We start from the raw sequence: 19,640 nt of genomic DNA, 5'->3' as shown, positions 1-19,640 counted from the left end.
GTCGCTCTAGATGAAGTCGGAGAAGCAAAAGCTACCGAGACAAAAGAGGAAGTCATTTTCTGAACAAACCAAAGCTGCACGAAATCAGGAGGAGTTTCAAGTCGCTAAGCAAGAGAGCTCTGAGGTATTCGATAAGTTAGTAGATATGAAAGTGGCGGCTGCATTGGCTCAGGTGGAAAAGCAGTGAGCGCTAGTGAAAACGAGACACTGAAGAAGTTAGAGTCGACGCAAGAGGAGATTGTGAAGCTAAAAGACTGCTAAAAAAGTTGACTCATTTTGATGTTGACACATTAACCAGAGAGTCACATGATACTGTTACTGGTAAGTATGATACAAATCTCATATAACTTGTTCAACACGTTAAAAGAAAACCACTAAAACATATTCTGCAGAGTTTGCACAAGAAACAATAAGAGCATCATCAAATCGTGTACACAAGTTACCTTCAGAAGAAATCAAACTCAAGATAATTGCTCTGATCAGATCTCACACTTGTAGACGCAGCAGCAGGAGGAGGAGCATAATTAACCGGTTCAATCTCAACCGGTTTAGGAATCTCAGGCGGACTAGCACACCGAACCAAAGCCCAATTCACTCCTTCAAAGAAAGCATGCTGCTTAATCTCCGTGGCTCCACGCTTATAAGCCAACCTATGCTGCGGCTCCTTCACAAGCAAACTCCTTATCAAATCCCTAGCCGCAAAGCTAACAACCGGAGACTCAGGGAACCTCAAAGGCTGACCAACCACGTTGAACAGCGTCGCTCTATTCCCGGACCCTTTAAACGGTGTCTTACCAAACAACAGCTCGTAAAGAAATATCCCAAACGTCCACCAATCAACCGCGCTTCCATGCCCTTCCCCTTTGATTATCTCCGGAGCTAAGTACTCGTGCGTCCCCACAAACGACATCGAACGTGCGCTTGTCGGCTCTGCAACGAGCTCCGGTAAGGGCGTTACTTGGTGGTTCCCGTTGTTATCTGTTTTCGGTTTCTTGTCTTTCTTGGACTTAGATGAGAAGAACCGAGGACCGAAGCAAGACGTTGGAGCCATTGAGATGCAAGATGGCTGCTGGATGCAAGAGGGTTGTTGCGAGCAGGAAACTGAGTTCTTTGACAAGCCTTCGGATCCGAGATTGGTTGATCTGACTATGGAGAGGCTAACGGTGCATCTCAGGGAGAGATCAAAGTCTGAAAGCATCACGTGTCCATCATCTCTTACAAGAACGTTCTCTGGTTTCAGATCACGGTAAACGATCCCCAGCATGTGTAGATACTCCATTGCAAGAAGCACCTCTGCTACATAAAACCTGACAACAGTAAGCAAAAGTCAATACACATACACAAAGAGCTGTTTCTTACATAGGCTTGGGCGTTTTTACCTCAAACCGAAATTCCTACCTAAACCGAACCGAAAAAAAAAAACCAAAATCCGATCCATACCATTATACAAAAATATAAATAAATTTATGAGCTTGGTACTTTGGACCAAAATCCCAAATTTGGATCGGAAAATATCCAAAATTAGTTAAATATATTAACGTTAGATGTTTATAGTATTTTTAAGATTTTTATAGTTTGTTTTAGTTGTTATTTTGAATACTTTTAGTTGGTTTAGATCGTTTAACTATTTTCAACTAAATTTGTGAATGATTTATATACTTTGTTTTTTGTCAATTTTTTAGGTTAAAAATATATATTTTTAGTTACAATCTGGACCGAACCGCTAATTAGTAAAACCTAAATGGGACTTATAAGCATAATACCGAACACCCATGCCTATTCTTAGAAGTAAAGAAAGCTTGAAACTTTGTTCTTACTTTGCTGCTTGCTCGGTGAAGCGTTTCCCTGGTTGTCTCTGTCTCAGCGTATGCAAATCACCACCAGGACAAAACTCCATAACCAAACAAGAGAACTTCTCTGTCTCAAAATGACTATACAGCGTCGGAAGAAACGGGTGATCAAGACACTGAAGTATCTCTCTCTCGGTCTGAGCTCTAAGAAGCTTTTTCCTGCTAGCCAAAGCTGTCTTGTCCATAACCTTCATCGCAAAATAACACCTCGTCCCGTTCAGCTCAGCGAGATGAACAGTTCCTATGTCCCCACATCCTAACCTCTTCAAGAGCCTAAAATGGTTCAAACCCAAACCGCCGTGTTTGGTTCTAACGGCTTGAATCGCTTCCCATCTGACATCGTTGGCCTTGTGTGGTTTGTTGATGCTGCTGCTAAAGCTGCTGCAAGTGCTCTCGTCGCTTATGTCACTGCTTGTGCTCGGTCTACACGTGCTACTCTTCCCGCTCTCACTCTTGTTGTTATTATTAGTTTTGCTGTCGTTACTTGGATCAGCGAATGACAGAGTTGAAGATACTTGATCTGCTAAAGTGTTGACTGACATACTTTGACTGGAGTTGGTAAGTGATCCTTCAGAAGTGTTGGAGGCCATGGAACAAAGATTGATTCTTGATTAGTAAATTGCCATGAAAGAGTGTGAGCTGATTTAATCATCAAACAAAAACAATAGCATCAGTTTCAAAGCGTGTTAGAAAAAATCATGAGGAGATTGAAAAAGTAGTAGTGATTTACGGATCTTACTAACATAAAAAACTATTTCAAGCTCTCTTGGTTCTAACAAAAAAATTAGAACTTTTTTCAATGCAAAGTGGAGTTTTTATCTCTCAAAGTTTACACAGATCTTGTTAAAGTAAGAAGAGCCAAAGTAAAGGCCTTTTGGATCTAGCATGAAACAGAGAATAACACCTGGAAAAGCAAAAGTACAAAAAAAAAACAGAGCTTTAGAGAGAGAGAGAGAAACTCATTAAGCTGTTACCTGAAAGTTTAGATTTTTTTGAGCGGTAAAGATCACGAGATAACCTTCCTCAGAAGAATTAAGCAAAGGGGAGAAGAAAACAGAAAAGAGAGAAGCAGTCACTGTTCATGTAACGCTGTAGAGAGAGGCAGAAATAAATGAACACATCTCCTTGCTTCCATGGAGATGGGGATAGATAGAAGAGAGAGAGTTGGGTCTACACCATGAAAAGAGGGAGGAGAGAGAGTCGGGTCAAAGAAAAAGTTAATTAATACTACTTTTTTCATTTCTTGAGGTTTCAATAATTTTTTCCATGTATTTTTTTTTGTTTTCTCCAAAATGGTAGACAAAAGGTTGTACTGTAATCGTTGGAGATTTCTAGAGACGAAATTAAAAATTACAAGTAAGAAGAGCATATAAATGGATAATTATAATTAATCTTTCCTAAATAAGATTGTGTATATAATCTTAACTTTGGGAACATTTGCTAGACTTTCCATTCATTTATATATCTTGTAAATTTATAGTTTCCAAAAAATAATTATACATTTGTAAACATTCATTCAATGGCTATAGAATCGTATTCCTAGTGATTTTTTTCTCTGATTATATCAAACATAATTTAGAGGATTATAAGATGGAATAAGACAATTTATTGACGGATTAAAGAGATAGCTTTAATGTTATAAAACTATAAGAGAGAAAGATTAAACACACATACAATTATAATACATAAACATACATTCAATTAGAAATTATTTTACGCTGTAAATCTAGTAATCTTCTGGAAATATTGTATATCTAGTAATCTTTGATTTATTTAAAAACTTTGACACAACCCAAACTGCTTTGCCCAAAATGTTGTATATCTAGTAATATTTGATTTATTTCAAAACATGACTAATTTATGCGAAAGATATTATTTCTTCTGTTTCTCAAAATGTGTTATTTCACTTTTTCTTTGTTACATAAAAAATGTTACTTTAGAATTTAATATATTTTATATTTATTTTAGCTGAAAATTAATTATAAAATACATAGATTATAATAAATAATTTTTTCAAATATTATTAGTTAAATAAATATAATTAATAAAAACATAAATGCATTCAATCATTTTTTTAATATGTATAAAAAATATAATTAAATAATAAAGAAGAAATATTAACTATTAGCAAAAGTTTTTTAATATAGAAGAAAGACGCAGAGGACATGGATCTTTGGAGCATGGTTGAAATAACTGAACCTAGAATCGAACATCCAAACATTCACAGTCACAAACAAAATCGTAAAGGAAAACTCTAGCGACGTTCTGCATTTATTCATCAAATGAAAACTTCTGAAATTCACAATGATTAAAATGTTATAATACAACTTCAGGATCTTGCAAAGGTTATAGAATTGAGAATCAAGAAAATATTTAAGTTACATGTTTTCTATGCTGCTGCTCAATATCGCCGAAGACAAACCGTAAAGGTCTAGTTGGCGATAACGGCCATACAACAACATGAGACTGAGGCGAAATCCTACATCATAACCTGTGAATTTGTGATCCATAATCTCACTAACCAACTAGGATTCTCTCCTCTAGAAATAGCTAGTGTAAATGTTATCACACTAAGCTAAATAAGTAGAGCTATGAGCTCAATACATCATTCATGTGGTAGAATTAAAATTTAGAACCAAAATCTAATATTGATCCTTTTTTATAGTGAAACACTCTCTCTCAAGAAGATGAACCACCTAGCTCTAGAAACCTTTATGCCCAATCTTAACTAGAAAGAAGAGGGAAACTTCTCTTGACAGAGGAAGACACATGAATGTTACTTGAGGCAAAGGTGGTTGTTTTCTTTTTACCAGCTGCTCATTTTAAACTAGATCGAATGGTGGTCAAAAAAGTCGATTCTCTCCGAAGAACACATTCGTCTATTTGGGTCTGATCTATATGAAACAAAATGTAGCATTTGATTTTTGCTTCTCTCGCTAGCGAGTCCGTCGACCATTCGTACTCCAAGGAATATAAATTAAACTCACATCCTCGAAGTCTTTATGTAGTCTCTAAAGCATCTTGATCTCCGTCGCGAATGTTAGCCAGTCCATCTGATTCATAGTCATGTCCAGTTAACTCCGAACAGTCCGCCTCGAAACAGATCAAAAATAATCTTCATGTTTCTCATACACGAGGTTTCACAAAATAAGCATTCTGGACAAAAAAACCCAGATCTGAAGAACTAAACTGAACCCGATCCGAAAAAGTAATACTGAATCCGAACCAAAATTGATTAAATATCCGAACAGGTTCAAAATTTTGGTATCTAAAGAACCAAAACCGAATCTGAATCGAAGTATCTCGGGTACCCGACTATAACCGAAACAGATTTATATACCTAACTATATTACTTATTTTTAGATTTAATATATATTAAAAACATCCAAAATATATAAGATACTTTTAAATTGTCTAAGATACTTGAAAATATATATAAATAGTCAAAATAAAATGTCTAGAATAGCTAAAATATATTGAAAACATCAAATACTTGAAATATCTGTTGATTTTCTATCAAAAATATTCAAATCAAATCAACTTATATGTTAATTTTAGGTACATATATTATTCAAATTTATATGTAATATAAATTTTTGGTTTTATAGATTTTGAATTTTTTTAAACATATAATGAATATTAAAATTTTAAAAATAATTTAAATAGGTAATCCGAACCCGAACCGAATCTGAACCTAAATCTAAAAATATCCGAATGAGGTTGAAATCCTTAAACCCGAAAACTTAAAATCCGAATAGAACCGAACCCGAAACTCCACCCTTACCCCTTAAGTATGCAAAGCTGAGAGATACCGTGGTAACTATTTATAAACCAAAAATATGTAACACCTAGTTTACAAAATAATGCACATTAATTTTTGTATTTGGGAAAGACAGTTTTGGGTTAGTTTTACAAACTAGAAAAATAACAAAAAAGAAACAAGTAAAAAGAAATAGTAAATTGTTAAGCCAAAAAAATTCACGTCAATCAAAAGAAAAATTACACAGAAATGTTAATTTCAGTATATTTTGTTTTCAAATATGATGATGTGTGTGGATCCGAATGTTTAACATTTAATTAGCAAACAAAAGATCCGAGAGAGAGAGAGAAGGATCCAGAAAATGGAAATAAGAGAAGGATCTAGAGTTGCCCAAAAAAAGAGAAGGGTCGAGAAACACACTCTTATTCTCTCGAGTATATATACATAACTTCCTCTCCTTCATTACTTGGCATCTAAAATCTTGATAAAACCCTAGATCTCTCTCTCTCTCTGAACGATAATCACAGCAGCAAAGCAAAGCAAAGCAAAGCAATGGCAGACGCCGAGACATTCGCATTCCAGGCGGAGATCAACCAATTGCTCTCCTTAATCATCAACACCTTTTACAGCAACAAGGAGATCTTCCTCCGTGAACTCATCAGCAACTCCTCCGATGTACGTCTCTCTCTTGATCGATCTCTATATTAGCTTAGAAGATTAATTGATTAGCGTTACTCTTCTCTATACCGATTAATGGATTAGTTCAATTGCTTGTACACGTGTTAATTGTTGATTGGATGTTAACAGGCGCTGGACAAGATTAGGTTCGAGTCGTTGACGGACAAGAGCAAGCTCGATGGTCAGCCTGAGCTCTTCATCCACATCATCCCCGACAAGACCAACAACACCTTGACCATCGTCGACAGTGGTGTCGGTATGACCAAGGCTGATCTGGTCAACAACCTTGGGACCATTGCTAGGTCCGGCACCAAGGAGTTCATGGAGGCCTTGGCTGCTGGTGCTGACGTCAGCATGATTGGTCAGTTTGGTGTTGGTTTCTACTCTGCTTACTTGGTTGCCGACAAGGTTGTTGTCACCACCAAGCACAATGATGATGAGCAGTACGTGTGGGAGTCCCAGGCTGGTGGTTCTTTCACTGTGACTAGAGATACCTCCGGGGAGAGTCTTGGCAGGGGTACGAAGATTACTCTTCATCTCAAGGAGGATCAGTTGGAGTATCTCGAGGAGCGGAGGCTTAAGGATTTGGTCAAGAAGCACTCTGAGTTTATAAGTTACCCTATCTCCTTGTGGGTTGAGAAGACTGTTGAGAAGGAGATTTCTGATGATGAGGACGAGGAGGAGAAGAAGGATGAGGAAGGCAAGGTGGAGGAAGTAGATGAGGAGAAAGAGAAGAAGAAGAAGAAGATTAAAGAGGTTTCTCACGAGTGGGAGTTGGTGAACAAGCAGAAGCCTATTTGGATGAGGAAGCCTGAGGAGATCACCAAGGAGGAGTACGCTGCTTTCTACAAGAGTCTCAGCAACGACTGGGAAGAGCATTTGGCTGTCAAGCACTTCTCTGTCGAAGGACAGCTCGAGTTCAAAGCTGTTCTCTTTGTTCCGAAGAGGGCTCCTTTTGATCTCTTTGACACTAAGAAGAAGCCTAACAACATCAAGCTCTACGTCCGTCGTGTCTTCATCATGGACAACTGTGAGGACATCATTCCCGAGTGGCTAGGCTTTGTCAAGGGTATTGTTGATTCCGAGGATCTTCCTCTCAACATCTCGAGAGAGACGTTGCAGCAGAACAAGATCCTTAAGGTCATCCGCAAGAACCTAGTGAAGAAGTGCCTTGAGCTCTTCTTTGAGATTGCTGAGAACAAGGAGGACTACAACAAGTTCTACGAAGCTTTCTCCAAGAATCTGAAGCTCGGTATCCACGAGGACTCTCAGAACAGGACCAAGATTGCTGAGTTGCTCCGTTACCACTCCACCAAGAGCGGCGATGAGTTGACGAGTCTCAAGGACTACGTGACGAGGATGAAGGAAGGTCAGAACGATATCTTCTACATCACCGGTGAGAGCAAGAAGGCTGTTGAGAACTCTCCGTTCCTTGAGAAGCTGAAGAAGAAAGGTTATGAAGTTCTGTACATGGTTGATGCGATAGACGAGTATGCTATTGGCCAGCTCAAGGAGTTTGAAGGAAAGAAGCTTGTGTCTGCAACCAAGGAAGGTTTGAAACTTGACGAGTCTGAGGACGAGAAGAAGAAAAAGGAAGAGCTAAAGGAGAAGTTTGAAGGACTGTGCAAAGTGATCAAGGACATTTTGGGAGACAAAGTGGAGAAGGTTATTGTCTCTGACCGTGTTGTTGACTCACCGTGCTGTCTTGTGACTGGCGAATACGGCTGGACCGCAAACATGGAGAGGATCATGAAAGCACAAGCTTTGAGAGATAGCAGCATGGCGGGGTACATGTCGAGCAAGAAGACGATGGAGATCAATCCAGAGAATGCGATCATGGAGGAGCTGAGGAAGAGAGCCGAAGCTGATAAGAATGACAAGTCTGTGAAGGATCTCGTTCTTCTGCTCTTTGAAACTGCTCTTCTCACCTCTGGTTTCAGCTTGGACGAGCCCAACACTTTCGGGAACAGGATCCACAGGATGTTGAAGCTTGGACTGAGCATTGATGAAGATGATGCTGTTGAAGGTGATGCAGAGATGCCTCCTCTTGAAGATGACGCTGATGCTGAAGGCAGCAAGATGGAGGAAGTCGATTAAAAAGTTGAATAAGGGTTTTGCAGTTAATAATGGTTTTTTCTTGAGTTTTCTGTTTGGTTTTATCGTTTGGAACTATTAAGTGGTGTTATGTTATGCTGTTTTGCTTCAAGTTGAATAACGGTTGCAGACTTGCAGTTAGTAAAGGTTTTTTCTTGACTTTTCTGTTTGTTTGTATCGTTTGGAACTATTATATTAGCGGTTTCTAAGAACTAAGTGGTGTTATGTTATGCTGTTTTGCTTCAAGTAAGATACTTTACTTCTGGCAACTCGACTGGTTATTGCAGGGGCTACAAGTATCCTGATTTTGATTATATTTTGCTGGTTAGAAGTGATGATAGTTGCTAGTACGAACCGTTCTTATTAATTTAGCAGTTCCGGAGTGTTTGAACTGTTGTTACACGCCACTTTGCTTAGACAAGTAGCAGTCGTTTGATTCAGAACGAGAAAGTTGTATACCTTAATGTTTGGGTCAATGTTATTTGTCAATGGACGGAGTTATTTTTGATTGTTTAAACTTTCTTTCTATTATGTTCTTGGTACTTGGGATTGATTGTGTTCCATGTTGTTTCTGAAACCATTGTTAACAGAAATAAATCGAAATAAAGAAGCGATTTATGCGTTATTGGATGATTGTTTCGCGCTATGTAACTTTATTTTTGATAGTGGTTGGTACTGTTTTGATGACTGTTTTAGTGTCAGTGTTTTTCTCTATTGAGCTTAAACTCCAGGTCTCTAATTTCTCTGTTAATCCATGATCTTTTGAATCTGTTATTAATGTCTTGAGGTATGGTGTCATGTGGCAAGTATTAGTTGTGTCAACTTGTCATCCTCTCCTCATCTCATCTTCCTTTCCGCAAACTACAGATCGAATATTACCACAGAAGGTAGGAAGTCAACATCACTTCTGAAAAGTCTCTATCATCGTTTCTAAGCAAATCCCCTTAACACAAGTTGTATCAACAGATATAAATTTGCTCTACAACCGTTTTAGCCAATCCTACATTGGCCCTCCTCACGAAACCGTTTAACGCTAGGCTTGGTTTTTATTTCCGGTTAATTAATAGTCAAGCTGAATGTCTCCACTAGCGATTTGGCTCAACTCAACTTCACTCTAAAAGACATTTTTGAAACAAAACTTTTGGGCAGATAAGACTGTCACTCTTTGGTTTTCATAATTTAATGTTACACAAAATAGTTCGCGAATGAATAAAAAAGAAACCAAGCATCGGCACCTCCTTGGACCTCCCCATGAGCATAGATGATAGTGTTTGATGCATTACCGCTGAATCATTGCTTCCCCTTCGAGTTCTCCCTCATGGCTCTTCGTTTCTCTTCCCTGCAAATGCGGTTTATTCAAACAATGTCACGCAAGAAATGGAAGACTGCCAAAAAGCGTTTTATTCTTTCAGTAGATGTATTTTCATAAGAGGTAAGAAATCCTTTTTTTTACCTAGCTTGAGCAATTTCCTTCTTCCAATCAGATCTCTTCTTCTTTGGCTTCCTCTCAACATTTATAGATTTTGACTTCCCATCTTTTTTGCCTTTCTTCTTCTCCTTCGATTTTGCAAGTCTCTCCTTGTTTTCCTTGGGTTGCTTACTGGGAACAGAAAGCTTCTCCATCTCTTCCATCGCCTCAGCTTCTTCATCATCATCACTAGACACATCAGCTTGTTCTACAGTTTCTACCGCCTCGTCATCATCCTCTGACGCTTGTTTCATGTTGCTCATTTTCTTCAGCTATAAAAGAAAGAAAAAGACAAGCGCAGAACATCAATATATGTATGTAGGTTATCTATTATCTCTTTATATCAGCTATTAGAATAATGAAAAAAAAAGTAGGACATCGCTGAGATCATTTACAGAGTTAAAAAGTGAGTTACCTTTGCCACAAAGAATCCGTCCATGTTGTGTACATGAGGATAAAAACGTTTAGTCTGCTTTAAAGATGGATGAAACCGGTGCTCTCTAAATCTTCTATATCTGAATAAGACAAAAAGACAAATATTCCGAGACGTTAGACGTCGAATACGTATATATGCATTACATATCTCAACAGATAGAATCTGTGCAATACCCGTCTTGGCCAAAATCGAGTCCAGTTTTAACAAGTTGAACATTCCTCTTTTTCAGGGCATAGTCAATTACGGCTTCGTTCTGCTCAATTTTTTTTCATACAAGAGAAAGGAAAAAAAAATATTAGGATACAACCAAAATAGATGAGGGGGGCAAAATGTATCAATTAACAAACCTCAGCAACCATAAGTGAACATGTTGAGTAAACAATATATCCACCAGTTTTGGATGTGGCATCCACCAAATCAATAGCAGCTAGTAAAAGTTGCTGCATGATTTAAAAAAGGGGGTTAAACTGGCATTTATCTGAGGATATAAAGTTCGCTTGTTCAGACAAATTTGACATTTTCTAAGAAGGTACGACCATACCTTTTGCAAGTGAGCAAATCTCTTTATATCCTCTAGAGATTTCGAAGTTTTAACTGATTCATCTTTCGAAATGACCTGTAGTGGTAGCAGAGAACATTTAGTTATAAAGATCTAAAGCTTAAATATGGATTAAGATGGTAGTTTCTTACCCCAGTCCCACTGCAAGGTGCATCCAACAATACTCTGTCAACCGATCTCTCACCTAACACCTTGGGTAGCTGAAACCAAAGTGAATAAACAAGTCTTATAATTCCAGCCATGCCCGTATATAGATGTTATGGGTTTTGTGAAGAGGTATTGCAAATTCATAGAAGTCGACTTTCTATGAAGTTAATGAAATAATGGATGCACAAGAAGCTAACCTCTCTTCCATCATAGTTACAAACTATGGTATTTGTGACCCCCATGCGATGCAGATTGGCAGTTAGCGACTTGAGCCTAGGTACTTTCATCTCGTTCGCAAATATCAAACCTGATTATAGCATCATAACAAACTTAATTAAACAAAAATAATCATTATAAACATTAAGACAATCAACATGAATATGGGAATAAGAGGCACAATAACTCAATGAAGGCATACCAGTATTTTTCATTAGAGCAGCAACGTAAGTTGTTTTACCACCAGGAGCAGCACTGCATCGGGTAAAAATCTTGTTATAAAGTAATGCATAACGAACAGTCAGACACTCAATTTGATTTTTTATTTCAAAGCAACCAGCTGAAAGTTACATCATAAAGTATGACACGTTCACACAACACAGGCGAGAATAAAGTATAGCTGCGTCTACAATTTAATAGATGATGGTAACTTACGCTACATCCACAATCCGCTCGTTCTCTTTAGGGGCAAGGGCCATCACTGGCAAAAACGAACTAGCACCTTGAAGCTGCAGATTTACCACATACAGACTTAAGCAAACAATTTACATCAAACATTAATGGTGAACAGACGGGTCAGAATATCACTAACCATGTAGTAACCAGCCAAATATTCAGGAGTGGCACCGATTGGCACTTGTGAATCATAAACAACAAGTCCCACCTACAATACTTATGACATGTTAACTACGGAACAATCATAAATATGACTAACAGTATAAGAAAACAAAATACTTACTTTTGACCACTTGCTTAATGGGTCTAGATTGACTCCTCTGTTCAAAAGCACATCAGCAAGATCCCGTCTTCGAGTCTAAAACAAAACAAACAACACGCTTAAGTTGCAGAATCCAAAAGACATAAGCTATAATAACCAAGGATAGCAGAACGAAGTTCACCTTAAGTGTGTTTGTCCTAATAGATGTAGGCCTTTGCTTTTCAAAGGCTTCAATGATTTCCATAAGTTCAACAGGAGGAAACAGCTGCAAGAGAAATCCATAAGAAAAGAGCATTGGCAACTTCAAAATCAAACTTCAACTATTAGAAAAGAGAGTAAACCTCAAACAAAGCGCCAATAAGGAAACTGTTATAGCCATAATAAGAAGCAAGATCAGTTTTGAGCTGTTCAACGCATTCTTTCCTGCTGGCTCCCTTTGGCCTCAAGACGTTAAAATTCGACAGAGCTCTAACAACTGAAACATTACGAAATGACTATTATACAAACATTCAACAGTAATAAAGAATCAAACTTTGAGATATATTACTGACTCTCTTTGATTCTACTCTGCAGTAGAGGAAGATCAGGTGGCCCACGAGCTTCTTCTTCAAGCTCCTGGAGAATAACAAACACATCAGTTAAGTCTTGCATCATTAAAGCCAAAAGGAACCAAGAATCGATCGTACCTCTTGAGTTGGTAGGCGAAATGTCTCATGCTCCTCAGGTCCAGCTTCCTTGTTGAAATCGAGAAGCTCAGCATCAGCATCTTCCTCCTCCTTCGCTTTCGCTCTGTCAATAGCTTCAGATTCCTTCTGAATATCGTCTTCATCCGAGTCGGAATCAGAATCAGAGCTCAAAACCTCCTCTTCGTCGCCGCTACCTTCCAAAAAGTCATCACCTAAGAGCTCTTCACCGTCGTCGTCAGAGAAGAATCCGTTAGAGCCTTTCTCTCCATCGTCGGATTCATCTATCTCTTCTGATTCTACATCGGAAACCTCTTCCTCCTCCACAACAACATCCTTCTTCTGCTTCTTCAACGGAGGTTTCTTCTGAGACTTGGCTCCCTTCTTCGATGTCAGAGTCTGTGGTTTCTCTGCCTTCGATAACGGAGGCGTCTGAGCTTTCGAGAGGTTCTTCACCGGCGGGGTTTGAGGTTTCGGCGCCTTCTTGCTGCTGCGAGTGAGAACCATTGCAACGGTTTGAATTAGGGTTTTTCTCGCGGCTTAACACACTAGTAGTAGAAAGGCAACTGCTTAGTGTTTGTGGAGTGTAGTCTATTATATTAATGGGCTTTGATCCAGATACTGTTAGGCCCATTTTGATAATCTTATCACTCATTGACTTTCTCTCTATGCAAATCAGATACAAACCACTAGACTACCCATGCATGATAACGTCTATGTGATGTCATCACCCATTGATTAGCTTATATCCACCACAATTTCTCAAGTGAAATTAAGTTTTGTTTTCGTTAAACCTAATTATAATCACTTGTTATCCTACGATTGTTTAATTATTAACTAAGTTCGTAAATTATATGACTGGTTCGTGACATTTTCATTCCTATAAAAACAATTTCAAGCTAGTGTGGATATATCAGATACATTGTTAAAATCCTCTTATATACAAAACAACGAATTCAGATAATGTTTAAAAATAAACATAGAGAGTCAGAGAAAACAGAATCCTCTCAAATTTGTTGTATGTCTTTGATTGCGATGGCTCAGTGGAAAAGTGAGAAAAAAACAAAAGAAGCTTTAGATCAACTAGAACCACGAATTAAAAAGTGAGTCGTTTGTATCTTGTTGGTACATGCGAGCTTTTGAACTTGCAAAAACCAAAAACAAAACAAACAACAAAATGTGTTTTATACCAAAAGGTTTGGTGAAAACCATTTTTTTTTTAAAGTTAAAGCTGCATCCTTACAAATTTTTGCAAAATAAACATGGTTTTCTAATCAGTTTTCTCTTTTGCATGTCCCTTATAGATTCATCTTTCTCACTGTGAGAAGACAACTCAGAATATGTAGTTCCAAGATAATGTGACATCAAAGAAGTTGAAATTCACTCATAGTGTTTTTTTCATAAAGAAAGTTCATCGATTGGCTTAGCAATTGGATTTTCATGGCATGGACCAATACTCCAATTATTAAACTTGTTCATCGTCTTCTTCTGACAAGTTGCAATATGTCTTTTGTTATTTTGTGAGTGAGAAAAGGAATACTATTCAGACTTGCCAATAATCTGTTATTTGATTTGTGATTTGTCAACTAAGCGCTCCCTCCCTCGGTCAATGCCGGTCATGAATGTGTACACATTAAACATTAGAGTGGGGCTTATAGGGCCCATTATTTTGAAGAACATATAAATATTTATAATTAGTATTTTTTTTACATATTTAATCAAAAATAAAACATATCAAACTACGAAAAGTTATATAATAAACTAATGCCAATATAGATATTCAAACAAAAAATAATATATGTGAATCAGTTATTTATTTTCAACTTAAAATATATAACTGCTCTAGCAAAAAAAAATGCATAACCATATTTTTAATATTAAAATATATATTTTGAAATTTTTTTCTGGGGTATGCAAAATTTAGGATCGCCTCTGTCCTCAATTCAACGGAAGTTGTAAGCAAATTGTCGTGATCTCCAAAATATGAAAGCTCCGTATATCTTCTAGCATTTTGGCAAATCGGAGAAAACATATTTTCATTAATGCGTACACGCTTAATTAGTTGATATCGATGTCTGGCGCACGACGCAATCGTACTAATGACTGCGGTTTGAGCGGTGCGGGATAAGGTTCAACTACGGGGTAATTTTAATAATTATAAAAATGTATAAATTAGGCCTGGGCATATTATCCATAATCCGGAACCGAACCCGAACCCGAACCGAAAAACCCGAACCCGACCAGTTATGGATCCATGAAAATACCCGATCGGTTTTGATATGCTGGTACTTTGGTTATCGGGTACGGTTCGGTTTAATCCGAAATCCGAACATAAACCCGAAATAACCGAAATAAATGTATATGTATACCAATGTGTATTTAATGTACTCAAGACACAAAGACACAAGTTGTAACACGCGTTGTTATTTCCAAAGTTTCTTTCTTCATATCTTGTTCACTTCTCGAAAAACCTTTCACGGTGAGGCGATCCCTCTTCTTCCACTTCTCGAAAACCCTATTAAATTGAAAGAGTCTCTCATGATTGAATACCAAAACCTACAATTCTCTCTATCTCCACCATCTGCGATTTCCCGAAATCGATCTCAGGTACAAGTTGATATCATCTTTCAATTGTCTTCATCTCAATACTCTGTTTAGGCTCTGTTACAGGTTCTGTGTATATGAATGGATATTAGGATTTGGTTTATTTAGAATCGTTTTAGGCTATCATTTATTAGCTTTGTTCAATTGATAAACGATTTTCTGGTTTTCTTTTGTCTCAGATGGATTCATCATCAACTCCTCACCGAGTTCAACTTGACCACGAAGAAGAAGAAGAAGAATTTGCTACTCCTGATAGTGGAGGAAAACGTAAAGAATCCTCTGGAGCTAGTGGAGCAGCGGAAGATCGAAATAAAGTTGCGAGAGTTCTTCCTCCGAGGTCTAAAATCTGGAGCCATTACACAAGGACAAAGGAAAATCGGGACAGATGCCTTTGCCATTACTGCAAAAAGATGTTCTGTTGCAAATCAAAGTCAGGAACATCAAACTTATTGAAGCATCTCACTGTATGTAAGCAATACTTTGCGCATTCAGATGGCCAAAGCTCTACTCAACAAGTCATTGATGAAGAAGGCAATCTGGCGGATGCGAAGGTCAGTGAAGAAACTTTCAGAGAAGCAACCAATGAGATGATGGTGATAGGGGAGTTACCATTAGCTTGGATAGAAGGTGTGGCTTGGAAACACTTTTGTAAGAAGGTATGAGAGTCTAGTCTACTGTTATAAAAATATCCACCTTATACATAGAGAAGTTAACTAGTATCTAACATTATATGTCATTTATGTAGATGAAATTGTGGAAGCCTGTGTCAAGGAGAACATCAACCAGAGATATTGTGAAGATGTATTTGCAGAGGAAGGCTGTTATGAAGAAGTGGTTTAAAGCAAACAAGCAAAGAGTATCCATCACTACTGATATTTGGGTGGCTCAAGTAACCCGTAAGTTCTTCAATCTTAATGTGTCTGTTATTTTAAAATTTTGAATTGATCTTAATGTCTGTTATTTTAAAAAAATCGAATTGATCTAAATGTGTCTGTTATTTAAAAATTTTGAATTGATCTTAATGTTTGTTATTTTAAAAAATCGAATTGATCTAAATGTGTCTGTTATTTTAAAACTTTGAATTGATCTTAATGTCTGTTATTTTAAAAATCGAATTGATCTAAATGTGTATGTTATTTTAAAATTTTGAATTGATCTTAATGTCTGTTATTTTCAAAAAATCGAATTGATCTAAATGTGTCTGTTATTTAAATTTTTTGAATTGATCTTAATGTCTGTTATTTTAAAAAATCGAATTGATCTAAATGTGTATGTTATTTTAAAATTTTGAATTGATCTCAATGTTTGTTATTTTAAAATATCGAATTGATCTAAATGTGTATGTTATTTTAAAATTTTCAATTGATCTTAAGGTCTATTATTTTAAAAAATCGAATTGATCTAAATGTGTCTGATATTTTAAAACTTTGAATTGATCTTAATGTCTGTTATTTTAAAAAATCGAATTGATCTAAATGTGTATGTTATTACTCACAGGTGCAAGCTACATGGTGGTGACTGCTCATTACATTGATTCTTCTTGGCGCCTGAAGAAGCTCATCATTGGGTTCAAACATGTCATCGATCACAAAGGTCAGACAATCTCTAGAGTTCTTTTAGAGGTCTTAGCTGATTGGGGAATCAATAAATTGTTCTGCGCAACTGTTGACAACGCTACTGCGAATTCATCTGCATTGAGAAGGTTTCAGGCTGAATTCTCTTCACAGTCTCCAGATGCTTTAGTTTTAGATGGAGAGTTCATGCATTTGAGATGTAGTGCACACATCATTAACTTGATTGTGAAGGATGGGATGGCTGATGCAGATGAGAATGTGACTGCGGTTCGTAATGCTATAGTCTATGTTAGAGCTTCAGGGAATAGGATAACATCGTTTGAGCAGAAAGTTGATTCGGGTAGACTGACTAGAGGAAGCTTGCCTTTAGATGTTACTACTAGGTGGAACTCTACTTATCTGATGTTGAATACGGCATTGAAGTTCAGAGTTGCGTTTGATAAGATGGAGGCAGAAGATAAGCTCTACAACGATCATTTTTTGGAGCTGACCGACAAAGGAAAAAAGAGAGAAGGACCTCCACGTTACCATGACTGGAGATCAATAGAAAGATTATGCAGGTTTCTAGTGATCTTCTACAACTCGACCTTAGTTGTCTCTGCGTCTACATCTCTTAATGCTTACCGGTGTTATGAAGAGATTGTGACCATAGCAACTAACCTGATGGCGCTGAGCGAAAGCATGGATCATGAACTGAAGGATAAGGCAGTGGAGATGTTCAAGAAGTTTGACAAGTATTGGGATGGATTGAAGAACATCAACAAGATGTTAATTGTGGCAACAGTTTTTGATCCAACAAAGAAGATGGTGCTTGCGACGATGTGTTTTGATGAGCTTTATGGGGAGGACAGTTTGGAAGGGAAAGAGATGTACGAGTCTGTGATGAGTGTGTTGCGAAGTTTGTTTAAGGAGTACAGTGAAAGACATATGAGGTCATCAAGTGGGCAGACCGATCAAGCAACTACCAGCAACACTCAAGCATCTCAGAGTTCTCGAGAACTCTCCATGATAACACCTGATTTAGTTGATGATGGTATAGGTTATAAGAGGATTGACAGAATGTACAAGTCCATGCTAAAGGAGATTGGAGTGAAAGAGAAGCGGGATGAACTGGATGTGTACTTGAAAGAAGGAGTTGAGAATCCAGAGTTGATTGTTGGTGTAGAGTACGATGTTCTTTCTTTCTGGAGGAGAAACTGTACCAAGTTTCCAATACTGTCACAGATTGCAAAGGATGTCCTTGCAATGCAGGTTTCTTCTGTCGCATCCGAGAGTGCGTTCAGTACTGGTGGAAGGATCATAGACCCATTTAGGAGCTGCCTTACTCACTTCATGGTTGAAGTATTGATGTGTACCGAGCAATGGTTGAAGCAAGACATTCATTGTGAGTCAAGGGTGCTTACAAATGAAGAAATTCTGGAAGACATTGAAGAGCAAGAAAAAATTGAAAGAGGTATGTGATCTAACATTATAACTTGTAATATATTTGCTTAAATTTGGTTTGTATATTGATCTGCCTATCTTTGTCTTTGGATCAGAGGAATTGATGGCTTATCAGGAGTAAGCTCTTCCCAAATATGACCAAGTTCCTTCGCCACAAGCTGGCTGCAGTTTATGTTGCAGTCTATGTTGCTGTTTTCTGTTTTCTGTTTTCTGTTTTCCTCTGTTTCTTTTCGGTTTGAGACTTTGTTGCAGTTTTCATTTTAAAAATTTGTGTTGCTATTTTTGGTTTGAGACTTATGTTGCAGTCTATTGGTGTGTTGTTGCAAACATTTTTACTAAATTTGAGTGGCATGTTTCTTAGTTATTAACTTGATCAATTTACTTTATGTTGCTAATATTTGCTATAATGTCCAAACGTGATCACTTTTCATGTTTCACTTGTCAATGTGATCAATTTGCAAACATTTGTACTAACTACTAAGCTTAAGTTACAAGAATTTTTTGTTTAGTTTGTCTTCTTTTGAATTTTACTTCAGTTAAATCCGAAACCGATACAGAACAACCCGAACCCAATTGATATATGGTTACTTCAGTATAATCCGAACCCAAACCGAAACCGAAGTGTTATATCCGATCCCGATCCGAATTTAAGAATTTCTTAAAATGGGACCTAGGAGGTGTTATAAAAAAGAACCGATATCCGATTTACCCGATCCGAACCCGAACGGGTACCCGAACGCCCATGCCTAGTATAAATATATAATATATGCAGAGATTTTTGTTATTGTTAACTGCGGAACGGGACGGGACGATAGTCACCATTCGAAGCCTTAATGCTTGATTCTAAAAGAAACAATTCATAGTTTATTATTACTTCAAAAAATAGATACATACCATAGAATTCTGTTTTGGTTTCTGATTTTTTATTTTACATTGTAGAAAGTACATTTACTCTGTCTAACCTACCTTTTTTATAAGATCGACCTCCAGTAAAATAAACTATCTATATGAAGTAGAATATTTGAATGATGATAGAAAAAATCTCTATTACCCACTATTCTTACTTAATCCATGTAATACTTTTACTAAACCAATCAATCTCTACATTACTAAAAATCAAAATACGTATGTGGTAATTTTAAAGGACAAACGGTGTTGCCAATCTATACTGATGTTTTATCTAACTTTTTTCATATATATTAACCTAACAAGATGTAGTGTTTTATCTATATATATATATCGAGATTAGCTAGTGTTCATTCTAATTTTCTAACATCAGTACTATAGACGTACATGTATATCAATAACATGTTGTAGTTTGCTGAGATTTGCTGAGATCGTAAATTTATAACTAACACATCTCATGAAACTAAATTTATTCATGATGGTCTATGAATTGAAAAATTTGTC

At 37.1% G+C, this 19,640-nt stretch overlaps 3 protein-coding genes across 5 annotated transcripts; 1 reads left to right on the top strand and 2 right to left on the bottom strand.

Annotated features, from left to right (window-relative positions):
* Window positions 1–255: 255 nt before the first annotated feature.
* On the bottom strand, window positions 256–5,762 carry LOC103851858 (serine/threonine-protein kinase D6PK). 2 transcript variants are annotated; one of them, XM_033283742.1, is made up of 4 exons: window positions 2,825–5,762; window positions 2,590–2,754; window positions 1,818–2,489; window positions 256–1,307 (listed from the first exon to the last, which is right to left on the bottom strand). In XM_033283742.1, exons 3-4 carry the CDS (start codon window positions 2,438–2,440, stop codon window positions 446–448), a joined length of 1,485 nt encoding a protein of 494 aa, XP_033139633.1. In that variant the 5' UTR covers window positions 2,441–2,489; window positions 2,590–2,754; window positions 2,825–5,762; the 3' UTR covers window positions 256–445. The 2 variants fall into 2 exon arrangements, with proteins under 2 accessions (XP_033139633.1, XP_009126979.1); XM_009128731.3 differs by lacking the exon at window positions 2,590–2,754.
* Window positions 5,763–6,001: 239 nt separating this feature from the next.
* On the top strand, window positions 6,002–8,594 carry LOC103851857 (heat shock protein 90-2). Its single transcript, XM_009128730.3, has 2 exons — window positions 6,002–6,285; window positions 6,418–8,594. Exons 1-2 carry the CDS (start codon window positions 6,163–6,165, stop codon window positions 8,383–8,385), a joined length of 2,091 nt encoding a protein of 696 aa, XP_009126978.2. The 5' UTR covers window positions 6,002–6,162; the 3' UTR covers window positions 8,386–8,594.
* An 880-nt stretch (window positions 8,595–9,474) lies between these two features.
* Window positions 9,475–13,171, bottom strand: LOC103851856 (probable 28S rRNA (cytosine(4447)-C(5))-methyltransferase). 2 transcript variants are annotated; one of them, XM_009128729.3, is made up of 16 exons: window positions 12,613–13,171; window positions 12,478–12,541; window positions 12,268–12,401; window positions 12,108–12,191; window positions 11,948–12,022; window positions 11,801–11,872; window positions 11,644–11,717; window positions 11,411–11,463; window positions 11,190–11,299; window positions 10,977–11,045; window positions 10,828–10,902; window positions 10,634–10,726; window positions 10,460–10,539; window positions 10,266–10,365; window positions 9,836–10,122; window positions 9,475–9,721 (listed from the first exon to the last, which is right to left on the bottom strand). In XM_009128729.3, exons 1-16 carry the CDS (start codon window positions 13,114–13,116, stop codon window positions 9,673–9,675), a joined length of 1,923 nt encoding a protein of 640 aa, XP_009126977.1. In that variant the 5' UTR covers window positions 13,117–13,171; the 3' UTR covers window positions 9,475–9,672. The 2 variants fall into 2 exon arrangements, with proteins under 2 accessions (XP_009126977.1, XP_018512485.1); XM_018656969.2 differs by having other exon boundaries at window positions 12,474–12,541; window positions 12,613–12,995.
* Between the last annotated feature and the right edge of the window lie 6,469 nt (window positions 13,172–19,640).

Source organism: Brassica rapa, chromosome A02 (assembly GCF_000309985.2).
Source record: "Brassica rapa cultivar Chiifu-401-42 chromosome A02, CAAS_Brap_v3.01, whole genome shotgun sequence".
Taxonomy (NCBI): Eukaryota; Viridiplantae; Streptophyta; class Magnoliopsida; order Brassicales; family Brassicaceae; genus Brassica; species Brassica rapa.
Note: the sequence above shows the minus strand (reverse complement) of the source record. Positions and strands in the feature narration are given on the sequence as shown.